This window comes from Vitis riparia, chromosome 19, assembly GCF_004353265.1.
Source record: "Vitis riparia cultivar Riparia Gloire de Montpellier isolate 1030 chromosome 19, EGFV_Vit.rip_1.0, whole genome shotgun sequence".
Classification (NCBI taxonomy): Eukaryota; Viridiplantae; Streptophyta; class Magnoliopsida; order Vitales; family Vitaceae; genus Vitis; species Vitis riparia.
The window spans coordinates 4,474,027-4,491,668 of NC_048449.1; the positions used below are offsets into that span (position 1 = coordinate 4,474,027).

A 17,642-nucleotide genomic window follows, 5' to 3' on the forward strand; every position below is an offset into this window, starting at 1 on the left:
GTGCCTGGCACATGGCGTGCCCAAAATCAGGCTATTGACCCCTTTGCCTCCCCAACCTGCTTTGAACAAGTAACTGACTCTGAAACAGCCGCTGAGATTTTTATTCCCAAATGACAGCGCCAGGCCATTTAATCCCTTGCATACCGCGTAATTAACCCATGTAAAATTTGGGAGAATCTAGGATATTTCTGTGAATTGAGGAAAGCCTCTTCTTTCATCTTGGAGTTACAGACGAAAGCGGATTGAGAGAGATGAAGGAGATGAAGGAGTGCGAGCTGTGTAGCTTTCCGGCCAGGATGTTCTGCGAGTCGGATCAGGCGAGGCTGTGCTGGGACTGCGACGAGAAGGTTCATGGGGCCAACTTCCTAGTGGCCAGACACTCCAGGAGCCTCCTCTGCCACGCTTGTCAAGCTCCCACTCCCTGGAAAGCCTCCGGCACCCGCCTCGCCCCCACCGTCTCTGTCTGCGAAGCCTGCGTTCTCCGTTGCGACAAAGACCGACATCGGAGCTCCGGTGAAGACCGGGAGAGTGAAGGAGGTAATACCGATGACGAGGAGGATGATGGTGATGACCGCGATGACGATGATGAGAACGATGGCGATGAAGGTGATGAAGATGATGATGTTGAAGAAGAGGAAGATGGAGAAAATCAAGTGGTTCCTTTGTCATCATCTGCGGCGTCTCTGCCTCTCCCTCCCGATGCCAGTTCTTCGAGCAGCGAAGATGGGGAGGCCTCGAGCAGGTTCTCTGCCAGAGGCCGCGGAGGTGTTTCGGCGCTGAAGAGGACGCGTCAGAATGCAGATCTTGATCTCGATTCCGAGGTATGCTTCTCGTTTTCATCCTCTTACCAACGTTACTGCTTCTTAGATCTGTTTTAATTTTCCGATTCCAAAATGCATTTGTGGTGTTGAAGACCTTTTCCTGTCACCCCGACCCTTGGTGTCTCTTGTTTGACTCTGTTTGGTGTGCGAGAAAATACCGGCACCTGAAAGAAAATGAATTTCTGTATCTTAAGACTTCATTATCTAGAATATGACTAGAGAAAACGAAAGCTGTTAGGCTCAGCTGAGTTGGCTATTTCTTTAATTTTGTAGAGACGGAGACAAAATTTTCTTCTCTTTTCTCAAGCTTTCTCGGGAACCAAACTGAGTACTCTTCAACACCTAACAGTCAGTTTGTTCTTTGACTAAAGCAGGATGACATTGGCTGCTGCTCCTGGCAACACAACCACAAAGCTTCGAGAACAGCGTACGACGAAGAAGATACTTCTTTGAGCTCCCGGAGGCCATGTTACGAACGGCAACCTACAGAGCTGAACCGATCGCTAAAGCTCGAAGACCAAGGCGAAACAGAGTCAACATCGACGGCGATCATAGGCTCCATCAAGAAGTTCCAGAAGAGCATTATCTCCGGCGACGAAGCGCCGGCCATGATTCTCGGAATCTGCAAGTTAAGCAAAGATCCCAGGGCCGTTGATCTTCGTCCTACCGCTAACCCGACAATTCCTTCCCGTACAGTTTGAGGTTGCTTTTTTTCTTTTTCTTTTTCTTTTTTTTTTTTGTTATAAAAAAAATAGGCTAATTTATCTGTTAATTTTTATCCCTAATTAAAGTTGATATACCTCTGTAACACTCTCTAAATCATTTGTTTCTTCTGAAATGGTTAATGTTTGTAATCGTTTGCCTTGTATCTAAAATTTCTCCCTTCTAAATCCCTAATAATTTTTTATTTAAATTCAAAAATTCCACCCAGCTTTCGCCTACAACAACCCTCTGACAGACTTATTAAGTTCCGTGTTATGATGTGTAATGAGTAATTCCAAGAAAATTGATTGCAAAATAGGAAAAAGAAGGGTAGGCATCTGACATGGGCCACAACGCAAGGTGGCAAAACCTGGGCCATCTATGCAGAACAAAAATGGGGTCAGGCGCAGGAGTGGTGGGGTGGGTGCAGTGGTGGGTGTGCCAAACGTCGCACAAGGGCTGGAACCCGGGATCTCTCTCCTAATCTCCCACGCAGCAAGAGAGGCCCACAATCCCCACAACCCAAGCAGCAAATTGCAATGTCGTTTTGAATTTTAAGCGTCATCATTATTGCACTTGCACCCAAGCTTCCTGGTTGGTTCATGGCTGGGAGCTGCAGGATGGTGTCTGGTGTCCACCCTACGCTACTGGTAATGTGAGGTTCAGGAAAAGGGGAAATAAAAAACCCAAAATTGTGTGGCTCACACTCCTCCACTTGAATATGAATAAACAATGAGTAGAAATCAATTTAATTAAGTTTAATCATGGGTCCTTGTGAATCTTGTGATCAGGCTTTCTTTTGGCTTAGTCGCGAGATATTTTATGGGTTTTTTTAATAAGGTAAAATATCTCGGGATTGGGTTGATCATCTCCATCCCAATACGCAGGCTAGATAAGATTGAGCAACAGTTAGCTGCTGTCTACCATGGGTTTTATGCTTTTATTCTAATAAGAATATTATATTAAAGGGGTTTGGTTGTGTGGCCAGCAATCACATCAGGTGGAATTCACAAAGGTCCATGTTCCTCCCCCCTTTTTTTATGACTCTCCACCGTCCTATCTTAACCGACCATTACATTTAGTTCCAAGGACATCTCAGTAGCTTAATGCAATGAGTATAATTAGTACTCCAATTTCCTTAAATTTGGTTGTACGACTGAATGTTGAGTTCAGAGCTTGAAAGGGATTAGAAATTGATCTGAAGTAGATGTGAGGGAGGGCGTGGTAATTGTCTTTGAATAGGGAAGGACAGTGGCGATGGGTCCAAAGAGAAGTTGGTGGAGGCGTCTACAAGAAGTCCATGGGGGAACAAACTTTGCCCAAATGCCTCATGAGTAGTGGGCAGGTTCAAAAAATGGTAGGTTCTCATTCATTTGGGAAGTGTTTTCCACATCTCGCCCTCTTTAATCAGAAGACCCGTTCACGTTGAAATTTATGGCAATGCCTCACATGGTGGTCCCTTCCATAACCTACTCTTTGCAAATTGCAACTCCATGTCCTGTTTAAAAAAAAAAAAATTCATTCGAATCTATACCAAGTACTGCAAGAATGTGGATTGGGAAAGATATTTGTTGACCCATTTCATTCGAATGTATAATCTCAGGAACCTTCTCAGAACAAGCAGCCCCATTATTTGTCACATTTCTTTACGTTTGGAAGTGAACACGTTTTGAATCAAGTGGGGGAAAACACTAAACATCATCATTGGGCCATGACGCGTACATAGAAAAGAAGACAATGAAGCTTTTGGATTAGCATGGACAAATAATTGTACAATTTTGAATTAAGCATCTAAAACACGTTCTCTTCTCTGTCAGTTCTCCTCGTACCAAAATGGAAGCCATCCCTCCAATGGGTCGAACTTAAAACATGGGCGACCTCAGTTCTCAGAAGAGACCAAGAAACAGCAACTGAACAGTGTAGCATGAAGCAGAGGAAACCAAAAGGCAATTCAAATCTTTAGATATTAGCATCTTTCATTGGACTATTTAGACGGTGGGGCACAGCCAATGCGGTGAAGCCACTACCTAGGTCTCATTGTCGACCAATTAAGAGAAGTCACATGTACATTGAAGGCAGGTCTCATTGTTGTGTACTTAGTCGTGCATCTAGTTATCATTATTGTACAACCAATTACGTGAAGTCACATGTGCATTTAAGCCTACATGTGCATTTAAGCCTCATTGTTGTGTATTGAGTTTGATCTTTTGTTTTTTTTTTTTTTTTTTTTTTTGATAACTATGGATGTCCGGACCAGCTTACGCACACCTCGACTAATCCCACGGGACCCTGAAATTAACAATCGGGTAAACCTCCAGTGACCCTTAGGGGACTCCAATTGGTGACTATTGGGGAGCAAACCCAAGATCGGACCAACTGAGCTACCCTTCAGGGTTGTATTAAGTTTGATCTTATTGTTTTTAGCTAATTTCGTTCTTTTCTATCTTGATTCCATTATTTACATGAAGAGCATAAAACAACTTGATTTTATGAGTTCATAAATGTGATGAAAAGAAGCATGATTCTACAAGATAAATGACTTGAGTGATGATCTTTCAAGTTTCATCCTTTCTTCCATTGCCCCTCTCGGGTAACATCAAAGGGAAAAAGCTTGAGCTTGGGACACACTTGAACCTTCATATGTTTCAAAAATGGCATTGCCCCTTTTATCATAGGCCATTCCTCATCCAGTTCATCCAGATACATAAGCACAAACACCTCTAGTTTCCATTTCACATTCTGGGTGTCCCAGAAAATGGGGTTCAAGTGCACAAGTCTCTCCGAGAAAACAATTGAAAGATGTGGCAAGTTGGGAAGGGAAGTTGGATTGAGCCATGTTGGAGTGGTAACTCCTTGTAAACCATGAAGCCTCAATTTTTCCAGCTGTTGGAGGGAAGAAAACCAACCATTAATCTTACCAGCCAATCCACTGCTTCCATTACTGGCTTTAATCTTCAAGTCTTGCAGTTGTGATAATACGTTCAACTCACCTTCTACAATTTGATCCTCTGACTTTATTTCAATGAAAAGAGTTTTGAGTTGATTGAGATGCCTCAGCTCTGCAACCCGGCATCCATCTTTGTGTCTCCAACTTCCAGGTGTAAATCCCCACAGAATTTGAAGGTTATGGAGGTTACTGAACCCCTTTGGCATGCATTCCAATGAATCACAACCAAATATCTGCATTATGTTCAGTTGTTCCAAAGTAGTAACGCTCGGTGGGAGTCTTCTCAAATTAGGCCAATTGTACAGGCGTAGAATTCGAAGCTTGCGAAGATTTGTGATTGAATTTGGGAGCTTTTTCATTCTACAATTTTCTATTTTGAGACAAATCAGATGCTGCAGCAACCCAATCCTGCTTAAAACATTCTCATCAATAAGATCAGCATCAGATGTTGCTGAGAGTAAAAGGTCTAAAACCCTCAACCTCTTCAGTTGGGACATGTTTTGACCCATAGTTTTGAGGACAGAGGGCTCTATGTGCATTCCAACCAAAGTCCTGAGCGACTTGGAATTGACCTCAAAGCTCTCCAAATTTATGCTCCTCAATATGCCTCCTCTGCGTGATTGAACACACAACGAAGGCTGTCCTTTGTCATCCAGGCACATGAAATTTTCTTCTCTTGCAATTTTTATGACCATGTCTCTTACCATGTCATGCAATCTGCAGTTAAAGAAATTAGTTTCAAATATAGTTTTGGATGAGCCTAGTAATAGACATCTGCAGAACAGTTCATTAATGCATTCTTCTCCAATCTCAAATGCTGTCTTTCCATCCCTTTCCCTAATGAAGCCCTCACCAATCCACCAATGTATCATTGTATGCACAAAAATTTCAGTGTCCTCAGGAAACATGGCAAAGGACAGAAAGCAAGGTTTCAAATGTGTAGGCAACTCCTCATAGCTCAAACTAAGTGTGGAGAAAATCACCTTATCTTTATTATGAGTAGCCAACTCTTGTTTTAGATGCTTTGATATTTGACTCCATCTGTGGGCACTTTTTTCTTTACCCACCATCATTCCCCCAGCAATCTTAATTGCCAGGGGAAGACCCCTGCATTGGGAAACTATCTCCTTTCCAATAACCTCCAAATCCATATTTGGGCATTGACCCCCATCTCTTTCAAAGACCACTTTAGAGAACAGTGACCAGCCATTCTCCTCTGAGAGGAGTCTGAGATGATGTATGCATCTGTGGGTGGCACCCATTGATCTAGCTACTTCCTCATCCCTTGTCGTGACAATGACACAGCTACCAGCTCTGTGAGGAAAACCTGACTTCAAGCTTTCCCACCACAACCCTTCATCGGCTCCCCAAACATTGTCCAATATAATCAAGTATTTCTTGTCCAGCTTGCTATGCAATGTCCTTAACAGATCAGCAGTATCTCCTCTCATGGAATCTTCACTCTCATTCAATTTTCTTAGCATAGTCCTGATGAGCTCTTTTAGTTCAAAACTTTGGGAGACAGTAAGGAAGATTGTGTATCCATATTGTTCTTTCAAGCTCCTATCATTGTAAATTTGTTGTGCAAGGGTGGTTTTCCCTGTTCCACCCATTCCAACAATTCCAATCACTGTCAAATGGCCACTTGCTTCCAGCAAACACTCTCCAATCTTCCATTGGTCCTCTGCTAGCCCAACTGTTCCAGCTTCATCAACTAGTATTGGGTTTCTTAACGGTTGCCTTCCCCATTCTGGCCATTGACTTGGGAGGGCTAGAGCACACCCCAAGTATGGGGTCATTCTTCCTCTAGCTTTGGTCATTCTTTCTCTCACCATCCGCAACCTCTTTCCTATTTCAAAATAGAACTTCATTGAGGACAATGAAGAAAAGCCCATGCAGTGCAGCTTATATCCTCCATGGCATTTTAAGCGGTGAAGCTCAAAGTCTTCCATTATGTCTTCAACATCATACACCATCTCCCTCAAGTCTTGCATAATGGTTCTCAGCATTTCCATCTGATTCACCTGCTTGACCTTCTCAGCATCTTTGAGAAAGCTGTTGATGTATAGAAGCTCAGTCCTCGCTTCCTCAAACTCCCTATCAAATTTGATGAACTGAAGGCCTTGGCTTGTGAGCACTTGCAGTAAACGATCCAAAGCTACTGCAACAACAGCATCCACCATTCTCTGCACAACTCAAATCATGAGATCATTCCAGAAGAAATGAAAGAGTGGAAAATCAAAATCCATCTTCATAATCTGAAAGTCCACACTATTTTCAAACAACAATCTAAGAGAAGCAAGAAAAATGGTGTTGACACATACTGTTCCGAGTATTTCCAAAATTTTCCAAAGGATCAAATACCTTCCCAATATATGATTCTCTGAATCACCAGGTTCAAAACATTTTCATGAAATTAAGGGGAATATCTACTTGAAAATCTATCATATCTCCTCAGATAGCTTCAGCAACAATAATAAACATTTTCATATCTACAATTTAACTTTCCCCCATTACAAAATTTTCCTGGAAAAACTTGTCATTTGATGTATATACACACATATATGCTGTGGAATTCAATTACAGCAAGCACTTAAAACAGACATTAAAGGGCAACACCATCAGAGAAGTTCTCAAAATCAAGTAAAACGAAGCAGAAATCACCAAACTGTAAAAGAAAATATACCCAGAAAACTACATAGGAAAAACAACTTGCTCTTAACTCACCTTCAAATAAGCAAATCTTATGAAGTTTATGCTTGTACGTAACCCATCAAATGACCAATCTGCAACGACCCAAATCCTCAAGTCGTTTGAGAGAATGGTATGATATTAAAAGAATAGAAGAAAGAAGGGAAAAAATGGGTAAAGTGAATTTTAATTTGAATAGGAGACAAAGGTTGACTTCTGTATTTTTGTTGAGGCAGTCTACGTTTCTCTTCATATAGTAATGGTAGCTCAATCCTTCTTTGCAGTTATATATATATATATATATATATATATATGATATTTTTAATTTTTATTAGTATTATTTTTCTTTTTTATCTTTCTTTTCTCTCCCCTCTCTCTTTCCCACTTACCCCCACCTGCTCCCATTCTCTCCCCTCCCATACCTCACCCAAAATCCCCTAGACCACCTCCCAACTCCTTTCCCCGACTTTTCTATTTTTACTTTATTTTATTTTTTCTTCTTGAAGCTACCTACTTCTCTTCTTTTTTTGCCCACAGATTTTCTTCCCTTTCCTTCCTCACCCATACTTCCTCCACCCACACGACCTCTTCCTTCTCTCCCCGATTTTCTCCCATTCTCCATCCACCCACTTGCAGAGAGACACCTCACAGGGACACCACCCTTCCTTTTTCTCCACCCCTCTTCTCCCATTTTCCTCCTCCCATTTTTTCATTATTTTTTTTATTTTGTTTTTTGTTTTTTCAAAAAGCGATCAACTCTTACTATACAGAACCATCAACCAGTCATTGTCGACGAGTCATCGTTGGCGAGCGATCCCTTTCTCTCTTCTCGCATTCTCTCCTCCCCTCACTTTCCCATTTCACCCATTTTCCATTAGTATTATTATTATTATCATTATTTTATTCATCTTTCTTTTTCCAATTCTACTGGCAATTTTTTCCCACCGATGCATTCATGGTCTCAAAAAACGTGTGGATTTATTTTATGTATTTTTTATTTTATTTCATTTTTTATTTAGATTTAATAATAATTGTTGTGTTTGTGATTTAGATTATTAAATTAATATGAAATTTATGCTTTGGAATTTTGGTTAATTTATATGGAATTTTGATTAATTTATTATTGGTAAATTAATATGAAATTTTAGTTCATTTATTGTTAATGAATTAATTTAGAATTTATTCATTTGGGATTAGATTAGTTGATAATTTATACGATCGATTGAATTATTTAATTTGAATATAACATAACATTGTAGTATATTTTTGTTACATTTGAGTTATATACGTTAAATTGGGTTGATTTTTATTATAGATTTGAGTTTGTTTATTAAATTGGGCTTGAATGATGAAATATTAAGTTTAAGCTTAATGGAATTTATTTTAGTTTATCATATTTTAGGTTTAATTAATTAAGTTTATATTTTGGTTATTAATTATGACTCATTTTGATTGATGAAATTTATTGGACTGATTTAAAATTTGAATTTGAGTTTGAATATTTATTTTAGATTTTGTATATTCACACTTGGACTATTTTTATTTTTATATGAACTCATTTTGTAATTTTGAAGCACGAAATTTTATAAAAGAAAGTAAAACTCGAAAAGTTATAGGAATATATTAAACTTGTTGTTAACTTATTGGTAAATACGTTTTATTTTCCAATACTATTTGGTTTATTTTTATTACTTTCTATAAAGGACTGAATAAGTAGTCAAGTATTCATTTATTATTATCATGTAATAATAAGATTATTTTTAAATGGTTAAATAAGTAGTTCAAGCGGAATATCCCCAAATATTTAATTTTTTTATAAGGGTTTTAATTATTTTAATAATTATAATGATTGTGATTACAAGTTGATACTCTCATATAAAAATAAAATTAATCACATAAATGAACTTTGGATTTAATATGAAAAAATTAAGTGTTCGACTTCTCATAAACTCCGTAAATGTAAAAAACCATACAAACTTAAACCATCGCAAGTAAATCCACTAAATATGTACAATTTTATTTGATTTGTTGCACTTACTCCTTGAGATCTTATACCAAATAAAACTTTCATTAATCTTTCACATTCTTGATGCAGCACCTCCACTCCATGTTGAAGCTAGTCGACAGAACACCTTATTTTCGTCACTCAAGAGTTCTTTCAAAATCCTTTTTGAAATGTTCAGAGGGAATACTATAAAGACCAAGAAATAGCTAGCTATGCTAGTTTTCTTTTTATTTTGACTAGAAAACAATCATATTTATACTAAAAACCTATGTTACAGTTTTTGAAGAGCAATTCTAATTTAAATTTTACAAAAATACACTTGAAAATATGAAAAACAAGCTTAAAACGCATAAAATAGGCTTGATTATATGAATTTGGAGGGTCAAGCATTTGAACGAGGAAATGTCCAAATGCTAGGTAAAACGTTTAGATATTCTTTTATAAGAAATTGCCCAACCAATAGAGATTGCCAACACTACTACTAGAATTCGTGTATCAACCTAATAAACCATAGATCGAGCCCAAGCATCTAGCCTAGGGGTAGAGTTAGTGGCCTGGGTCTTGTTGAGGGGCAAGTGCCCCACTGAAATTAAAAAAAAAATCTCCACTTCTTAAAATGGGGGACTCACCTACCTCTTGAAAAGGGGAAATTCCACTCCTTATCATAAGGACTTGAATCCAAGACAACTTCTGAGGCAATTGTTGCAGAGGTATAGTTACACCTTAGTATAGGCAGTTAGAGGCAATCCACGTTGGTATGGGTACTTAGACATAGGGATAACAATAAGTCGAGTTTGGGATGGGTCACCTTCATCCTAACCTCGTCTCGTTTATTCAAAATAATTCACATCTTCATCCCATTTTAAAAATAAAACGGGATGGGGTGGGATGAGTATAATAAATTCTCATACCCGCTTTTTTTTTTTAATTTTAATTTTTTTTAAAAAAATTACTTTTAAAATTTTTAATTACATTAAAATAAATATATTTTATAAATAATTAAATTATTATATTTTTATAACTTATTTTATTAAAAATATTTTTTTATTATCTATATATTAAAAATAGTAAAATAAAAATTAAATTAAATTAATTTTATATATAATTAAACTGGGCAAGACGGGATAGGGGCAATACTCAGACCCGTCCCGGGTTTTAAAAAAAATTTCAAATTCATCACAAACCCATTTATTAAAATTGAACTCCGTCTTATTAGGGGCGGGACGGATACCGGAAAAAACCCCCCCTTGTCATCCCTACTTAGACACCATAGAAGTATCAATTAGTCCCTATGCAAGGCAATACACCTTAGTATGGGCACTTAGAGGTAATAGAAGTAGCAACCAATCACCATCCAATATTGTTGGATCAAATTAGAAAATGACATTGTCGACGAGTCCTTGCACCAACAATAATAAAGAGATATATTTTCTCTTTTATTTTTTTCATCATTCTCTTAATTGAAATAATTAGGCTAAAAGCTCATGAAGAATTTATGTTGAATTTTAAGCTTCTATTCATTCCGTGTAGGGTTCTTTGGAATAAAATAATTTCGAAACTTATAAAAACAAAAAAAAAAATAATGCCACAAAAATATCGTATCGAAATTTTGTATCCTAGTCATGGTGATCTTATTCTTACCCTAATCACATTATGCTTATCATTTGAATCAATGCTCAAAAAACCAAAGCGTAGCTGTTTCATTCAGTTAAAAAGACGAAGCTCAATGACTTTTGAAAACAAATTACAATGAGTACAGCATTCGGTTTGGACATTTCCTTTTGAAAAATTTTAGATTGATAATCTGTGAGAAGCCCCACAACACAAAAGTGGACGTGCCGGAGTGGTTATCGGGCATGACTAGAAATCATGTGGGCTCTGCCCGCGCAGGTTCGAATCCTGCCGTCCACGTCTTTTTGGCGCTGTATTCCCACAGTTCCACGAACTTATGAGCCTGTTCCAAAACAGGCTTCCTATATTAGCTTTTTTGCATGATGAACAGATTTTTCATGGCTCAGTCTGTTGATCACTTTTTTCTTGACAATCAGGCTTCAGCATTTTCAAGGCTGATTCTGTTGATCACTTTTTCCTTGTCACTATGAATAATGAGTTTGAATCTGCATTTTTCTCGGTAATATTAATTTTGTTTGCATGATAAACAGGCTTTTCATGGCTGATTCTGTTTTCACTTTTTTCTTGACAAACAAGCTTCATAAATTAACTTTTTGCATGATAAACAGCATTTTCATGGCTGATTCTGCTGCTCGCTTTTTTCTTATTAGCACTATGAATAATGAGGTTGAATCTGCATTCATCACCCAAAACGGCTGAAGGAGCAACACCCACATGAAAATGCCATAGCCATTTCTGTAAAAGAAATGAAGGAGGAATGAAAAAGCTGATCACTGGTGTGCTGGTCATGAGTCTGGTGACTGAACCTCCAATCAGAAGGGAATACAAAAGGGGCTTCCAAACACCGGCCATACTTCCACTGAGAGATTACAGACTAGCAGTCTCATGCATATTCACATACCCGATCCAGAATGTGCTGTTGGGGTTTGTGCTGGTGTGCCCGGAATCAGCCTCATCCACTGACTCATCATATAAACACCACCCTAAGAAGGTTATAACTTATAACCCACTCTCCTCTTCTACTTTTCTCCTTGTTTTTCCTCTCTATCTGCTTTCACTTTTTTCAAAGCATTCCAGAAGGATTTATTCACTCCCATAAACAGAAATGTAGAGATGGGTTCCTTGCGTTTCAGAACTTAGAGAGATTAAAATCAAACTCTAAAACAGCAAACCCTACCAACCCCAGAAACAGCAAGACAGTGTTTCTTACTAGGGTTTTGAACTTTGTAGTAAAAGCTTCTTTCTTCTATCTAAACCATGGAAGCTAGCTGTGGGTTTATTGACATATCTCAAAGAAAAACTTCTTACTAATCTCCATTAGAAATCACTTCAAAGAGCTGAATTTACTCCAGGGTGGTCTTCTGTCCAATCTGCATAACAGTTTATCAGTTCTAGCTAGGCTTGACCTCTTTTCCAAATTGGGATTTATCAACTTAACCGACCCATCTTTGTTTATAAACACATAAATTTAATGGGCATATAAGAATCTAAAAAACTGTTTCCATCTCTGAAGAAACCTGCAGGCTCCTTGCTTTATATTAATTGAGTACAGAGTTCCGCCTAAGTGACTGCAGACAGATAATGAAGCACCCAAGAAAGGGAAACTGAAGCGAGGGGGAAAATCATAATGAGGTTTGCTAACTCATTCAACATCAGTTGGTATCATACAATGATGAATGTTATGCCATGAAAATACTGCCTACTTCATGGAGACAAGCCATTAAGGTTATTACTAAAAGCAAGTATAAGCAATCAACAAACAAATGATCAAACAACATTAGCACATTAATTTTATGTGACATAAAAGTGGTTGGAATTATGGTACATACCTATCCAGAGCCATAACAGATTCAAAAGAACAATATGGATTAAATGAGAAATAAAGGCAAGATCATAAAAGGCCTACTCACTGACACAATCAGAGAGAGAGAGAGAGAGAGAGAGAGAGAGATTTTGCCAAGAATCAGAATATGTATTGGTCAATTTGGGTAGGGGTATTAGCTTTTCACAAGAAAAGGGTAATGAGAAAGCTGTGAGGTTGGGTTCTGGATCACATGCATTACACACAAAAGTGAAAACATGATAAAACACAAAAGCAAAAACAACAAAAACAGATCCTTCTTTTGGCTTCTAATATGAAAGCTTGAGGGACAAATCAACAACATTAGAAGCATTCCTACTACTAGTGGTAGTAGCAGCTTCAGCGGTTGGTATTGCAAGAGAAGCTTCACCACCACCACCACCACCACCAACCACTGAAGTTGAAGGTTCTCCTTTCCCCGGAAAAAACTCATACTCCATAAAAATTCTTCCATTCACAGAGTTTCCCTTCCTATGAACTGCAACAACCTCCGCATCCTACAGTACCAATCACACATACCCTATTCAAAATTCATGATAAACAGATGAAGCAATCAAGAAGGAATTACCCATAAAAGATGAGCAATCAAATTCTTGAAAACTTTCTAAACAAGCTTCAATGAAAGCCATTCAATGATTCACCTCGCTGTGGTTGTAACAAGCGTAAGTAGCAGTCATGGGTGATCGTCTACGGCTTAAATCTCGGTTCTCGTCATTGGCCATGTCCAATCCCAGAAAATCAAAGCTGTTGATGGGTGGTGTCTCTGCATACTTCTCTCTTCCTCCACTAAACCCTAAATTGTCAGCATTCATTCTCTTCTTCTGCAAAAGAATAACAAAACCTTAACTAAAGAAAAAATAAATATGGGAATATAAGGAAGAGGAAATGCCTTAAACCCCAATTCTCTTGCTTGGTTGCTGAGAAAACGTAGGACACTTGGGATCTTAAACTTTTGAGTATTTAGACTTAAAACCCAAGAAAAATCGAAAACTCAATTGAGCCTAGACCAACTTTTTGCCTGAGCTGTGTTTTCTCCGTTTTGCTTTTTCTCCTCAAACCCAAACAATATCATAAAATATAAGATTGAAAAGATCATTTTCCTTGCTTTTCCGCGTTTTCTCGGCAGCCAAACTTAGGTATTAACTACCAGCACTGAGAAACGAACTCATCACCTTAAAGCAGACATCACAGCGATCAAAAACACAATCCATCTTTGGCATTGAAGAGAGCTCTCTCGAGGCCTCCGTTACAGTCCCCACAGCTCCATCATTTCTGTACGGATCCACCACCCTGAACCCACCACCACCACTAAACCCATGAAACCCACCACCCCCAAACCTTGGAACCCACCCCGGCGAGCCCAACCCCGGCTGCACCGGACCACTGGCCGGCGCCGGAGGCGGCTCCGCAAACTGGTAGGGAATCTGATACCGAAAATGACCGGGAAGACTCATTGGTTGGAGATGGGTGATCCCAGTCATCTTCTTCCACTCTTCCACCCTCAACCTCTCCAACTGGGCCACACCCATTCCTCTCTGGGGCTGCTTCTTCTGCGCTGAAGCGGCCTTTCTTGCCCGCGATGTTGAAGAACGGTTGGGCATGGTGGGTTCTGTAGAAGCCATGAGAAGTAATGAAGTGGCCAGTGCTTCCTGTGGGTTTTGTATAGAGAGAAAAGTAGAGTTGATTTGGTATTTATACAGGAAGATAGAGGTCCCAGTTGCCATTGATGCACACCTTTTTCTTCCCAGGTTTTTCCTCCCCTTTTTTTTTTCAAAACAAATAAATTATATTTTCGAAAAATTCCCCTTTGTCCACAGCACCCCGGACACAAGTATCTTAGAAGAAAAAAGAAAAGCTGTTCATGATGAGATGTGATACGATACTGGCGGTGATCAAGTGGTGTGATCATTGGGGGTATGATTGTTATGGTGGGGTGCGCAACATTTGAGAAAAGTCTGTTGCAATCATATATACTAAGATTTAGTCATGAAGATGTGATTCCCCCTATCCTATAGGTCTGTAATCAATAATCAGTTTCTGAATACAAGCCAAAACCTTCAACCTCATGCGCCACCTTCCATTTTCGGAATAATTTCAAAAAAAAAAACTCATAAATTTTAAATTTCCTCCCTTACTCATTGGTTTTGTGTGGGAAATAATTTTAAATGTTTTGACTATTTGTGAGAGAGTTGGTACTCCATATGTTTAAATAGAGATTTTTTTCCTAAAATATCAATGTCTGAATTTGTTTCATATTTAATTAGAAACCAAATAGCTCTAGAAAGTAAAAATAAATAAATAAATAAATTCATTTTTGTGTTAAGAAAAATATCAAAAAATAAAACTTAAATAATCTTGTTGATCCGTTTCACTAAATTTTTATGATTTTGTTTCCTTTACAAATTGAATCTTTCAATAATCATATGAGACTAGTCAAATATGAACATGTGAACATAACTTATTTGTTACATAAATGATACCACATTGAGAAAAAAAGGCTAAGTTGGATTATATATGAGTTGATCAAATAACCCGTTTATATGATTCTAACCGATTAAACTCATTAGGATAATTTTAATCCATTAAACCTATTAAACATGGCAATAAAATTAATACTCGTTTAACTTATTTAACATTTTAAATTTATAAATATAATATCTAAAAATGCTTTTTAGTTGCTTTATCAAGTTTAATTTTTATTATATTATGTTTATAATATAAAAAGTAAATTAAAATTTTAGTTTTCATTTGTTTATTAGTTTATTTAATGTTTTAATTATAAAATAATTATATATATATATATATATATATAATTAGTTATGGCCAATTTTAGATGATTAATAAACAAGACTCAAAATTTAGACATTTATGAGTAATGAAATACCTGTTGAAATATTAGAATTTAGAAAAGTGGATTGAGGCATAATTAAAAAATAAAAAATAAAATTCTAAATAGGAAAATCGATCAATTCAAATACCACTATAATTACATCGCTAAAAAGCTAATTCTAAGATGATAACAACCCCAATGAAAAACCACCACATTAGTAGTCAAGGTCATCAAAGCCAAAAGATTTTGAGAAAAATCCAAACCACGTGAACAACCAAAGTGTGGGGTCTTTGCATCCCTCTACCATGGCATTTCCTATGCAATGTGCATCCTTACCCGTATAAGAAATTGGACGACAAAAAACAACTTGAGCACCATTTATTGCTATTTGGCGGATATTAAATACTAAAGCTCTAAATATTGTAACCATTAAATCGTGGGGCTATTCATGAGCATAAATGTATGATGTTAAAGAAATTGTTATGCACAAGCCAGTTATTAGCCTTAAAAACATGGGAAATGCTACAACTTGACTAAGATAAATAGCCATTAAACATTAGAATCCAAGTATGCACCAAGTTCCCAAAAAAAAAATTTGTCCATCTCTTCCCTAGACTAACTTAAGCTTTGAAAGGCGTGCCTGAAAAAACCATCTAGACACTCTTTGTTATAGGTACATTTGTCATTCACTCAAAGGACACTAGCCGAACGTAACATTGTTGGTTATGCACCAACACAACACATTTTGTTGATATACACCGTACAACTCAATAAGAAACAATGTCGTTTTCAGGGTTAGAAATGAATCTAAATGTAATTAAGTTTTGTGGGGCAAGTGGACTGTAATATGAACAATATGGTGGAGGTGGTTGTACGAAGAAGGTGGATAAAGGCGGTTGGGTAAGAGTGACATTAAGCAGAATGGCAGACGAATGGTGAGAAGACACGTGGGAGACAAGGGGAGTTGGTTTAGGGCACATGGTGGATTTTGGGGTTTTTTGAGAACAAGATATGTCACTACTTGGAATGATTGGGGCGACTCTATTTTGGGCTCCACTTTACACTTGCCCTTCTTTGAAATTACAAAAATATTTTCTAATTTTACTTTTTAAAAGTTCAAACTTGAAATTTAAAAACCCTTCAAACAATGTCATTATTCTTCGAGTGCGTTTGTTAATGATTTTAGGAAATATTTTTAATTTTTTTAATATTTAAAAAATTTTTTATCTTTTAAATAATAGAAAAACTAAAAACACTTGCTAAACAAGATTTAAAATTTAAATGTTTATGAGTAATGAAATATTGGTTTTTAATATTGCTATTATTGCATGGCTAAAGGCTAATTCTAAGATGGTAACAACCCCAATGAAAAATAGTCACGTTAGTAGGGAGTTGTTGATACACATTGGAAAACTCAGCAAGGAACGATGTCGTTATTGGGATTGGAAAGGAAACTGAATGCAATTGAGTTTTGTAAGGTGCGAGGACCATAATGAGGACGGTGTGGTGGAGGTAGTCACATGACATAAAAGCGACATTAAGGAGGATGGCAAATGAATAGTGGGAAGACACATGAAAAATAGAGGGTGTTGGTTTAAGGTAGACATGGTGGATTCTCGGGTTTTCTGAGAACAAGATATGGCCCTACCTGGAATGATTGAGAGACGGCTCTACTCCAAGCCCTACTTTACACGTGCCCTTCAAATAATGTCATTATTCTTTATCCATTTCCTTGGTTGAAACAGTTTTAACTTCTACAATTAGAGATGTTTTTTAATATATATTTTATAAATTTTAATTTAAAAATAAAATGATTGATTTTTATTTTTATTTTTTACCAAATTCTTCAATTAGATTAATGGATTTTTTTTTTTTTTTTTTTTGTGATTTGTATATATTATGAAACCTTCTCAGAGGATTAGTTTTAGCTTGTAATAATTGACAACCCACAACCCAAACTAGTGAATCACACTGCATTTGGAGGATAACATCAACAATGAATTCCAAACTATAGCCAAATAAATAAATAAAAATGAAAATTTTGGGAAGAGAGTGGGGAATAGGGAATGGGTTACCGAAAGAAAAGTTGAGGATAGAGTAACTATAAGATCTGCCTTTATGCAACTAGTGTACAACTCATTTCAAATTTGGAT

The 17,642-nt window shown here is 37.3% G+C and overlaps 3 protein-coding genes and 1 non-coding gene across 6 annotated transcripts; 2 read left to right on the forward strand and 2 right to left on the reverse strand.

The window, feature by feature from the left end:
* On the forward strand, positions 1-1,689 carry LOC117909588 (transcription initiation factor TFIID subunit 11). 2 transcript variants are annotated; one of them, XM_034823647.1, is made up of 2 exons: positions 1-821; positions 1,193-1,689. In XM_034823647.1, the coding sequence occupies exons 1-2, from the start codon at positions 252-254 to the stop codon at positions 1,520-1,522; spliced, it is 900 nt and encodes a 299-aa protein (XP_034679538.1). In that variant the 5' UTR covers positions 1-251; the 3' UTR covers positions 1,523-1,689. The 2 variants fall into 2 exon arrangements, with proteins under 2 accessions (XP_034679538.1, XP_034679539.1); XM_034823648.1 differs by having other exon boundaries at positions 5-821; positions 1,196-1,689.
* A 2,306-nt stretch (positions 1,690-3,995) lies between these two features.
* LOC117908686 (disease resistance RPP13-like protein 4) lies at positions 3,996-7,337 on the reverse strand. 2 transcript variants are annotated; one of them, XM_034822363.1, is made up of 3 exons: positions 7,198-7,337; positions 5,454-6,656; positions 5,107-5,187 (listed from the first exon to the last, which is right to left on the reverse strand). In XM_034822363.1, the coding sequence occupies exons 2-3, from the start codon at positions 6,651-6,653 to the stop codon at positions 5,179-5,181; spliced, it is 1,209 nt and encodes a 402-aa protein (XP_034678254.1). In that variant the 5' UTR covers positions 6,654-6,656; positions 7,198-7,337; the 3' UTR covers positions 5,107-5,178. The 2 variants fall into 2 exon arrangements, with proteins under 2 accessions (XP_034678253.1, XP_034678254.1); XM_034822362.1 differs by having other exon boundaries at positions 3,996-6,656.
* A 3,658-nt stretch (positions 7,338-10,995) lies between these two features.
* TRNAS-AGA lies at positions 10,996-11,077 on the forward strand. Its single transcript has one exon. It is a non-coding gene; the product is annotated as a tRNA-Ser (tRNA).
* A 1,704-nt stretch (positions 11,078-12,781) lies between these two features.
* Positions 12,782-13,912, reverse strand: LOC117908537 (protein SPOROCYTELESS). Its single transcript, XM_034822175.1, has 3 exons — positions 13,832-13,912; positions 13,301-13,480; positions 12,782-13,156 (listed from the first exon to the last, which is right to left on the reverse strand). The coding sequence occupies exons 1-3, from the start codon at positions 13,877-13,879 to the stop codon at positions 12,929-12,931; spliced, it is 456 nt and encodes a 151-aa protein (XP_034678066.1). The 5' UTR covers positions 13,880-13,912; the 3' UTR covers positions 12,782-12,928.
* Positions 13,913-17,642: the final 3,730 nt, after the last annotated feature.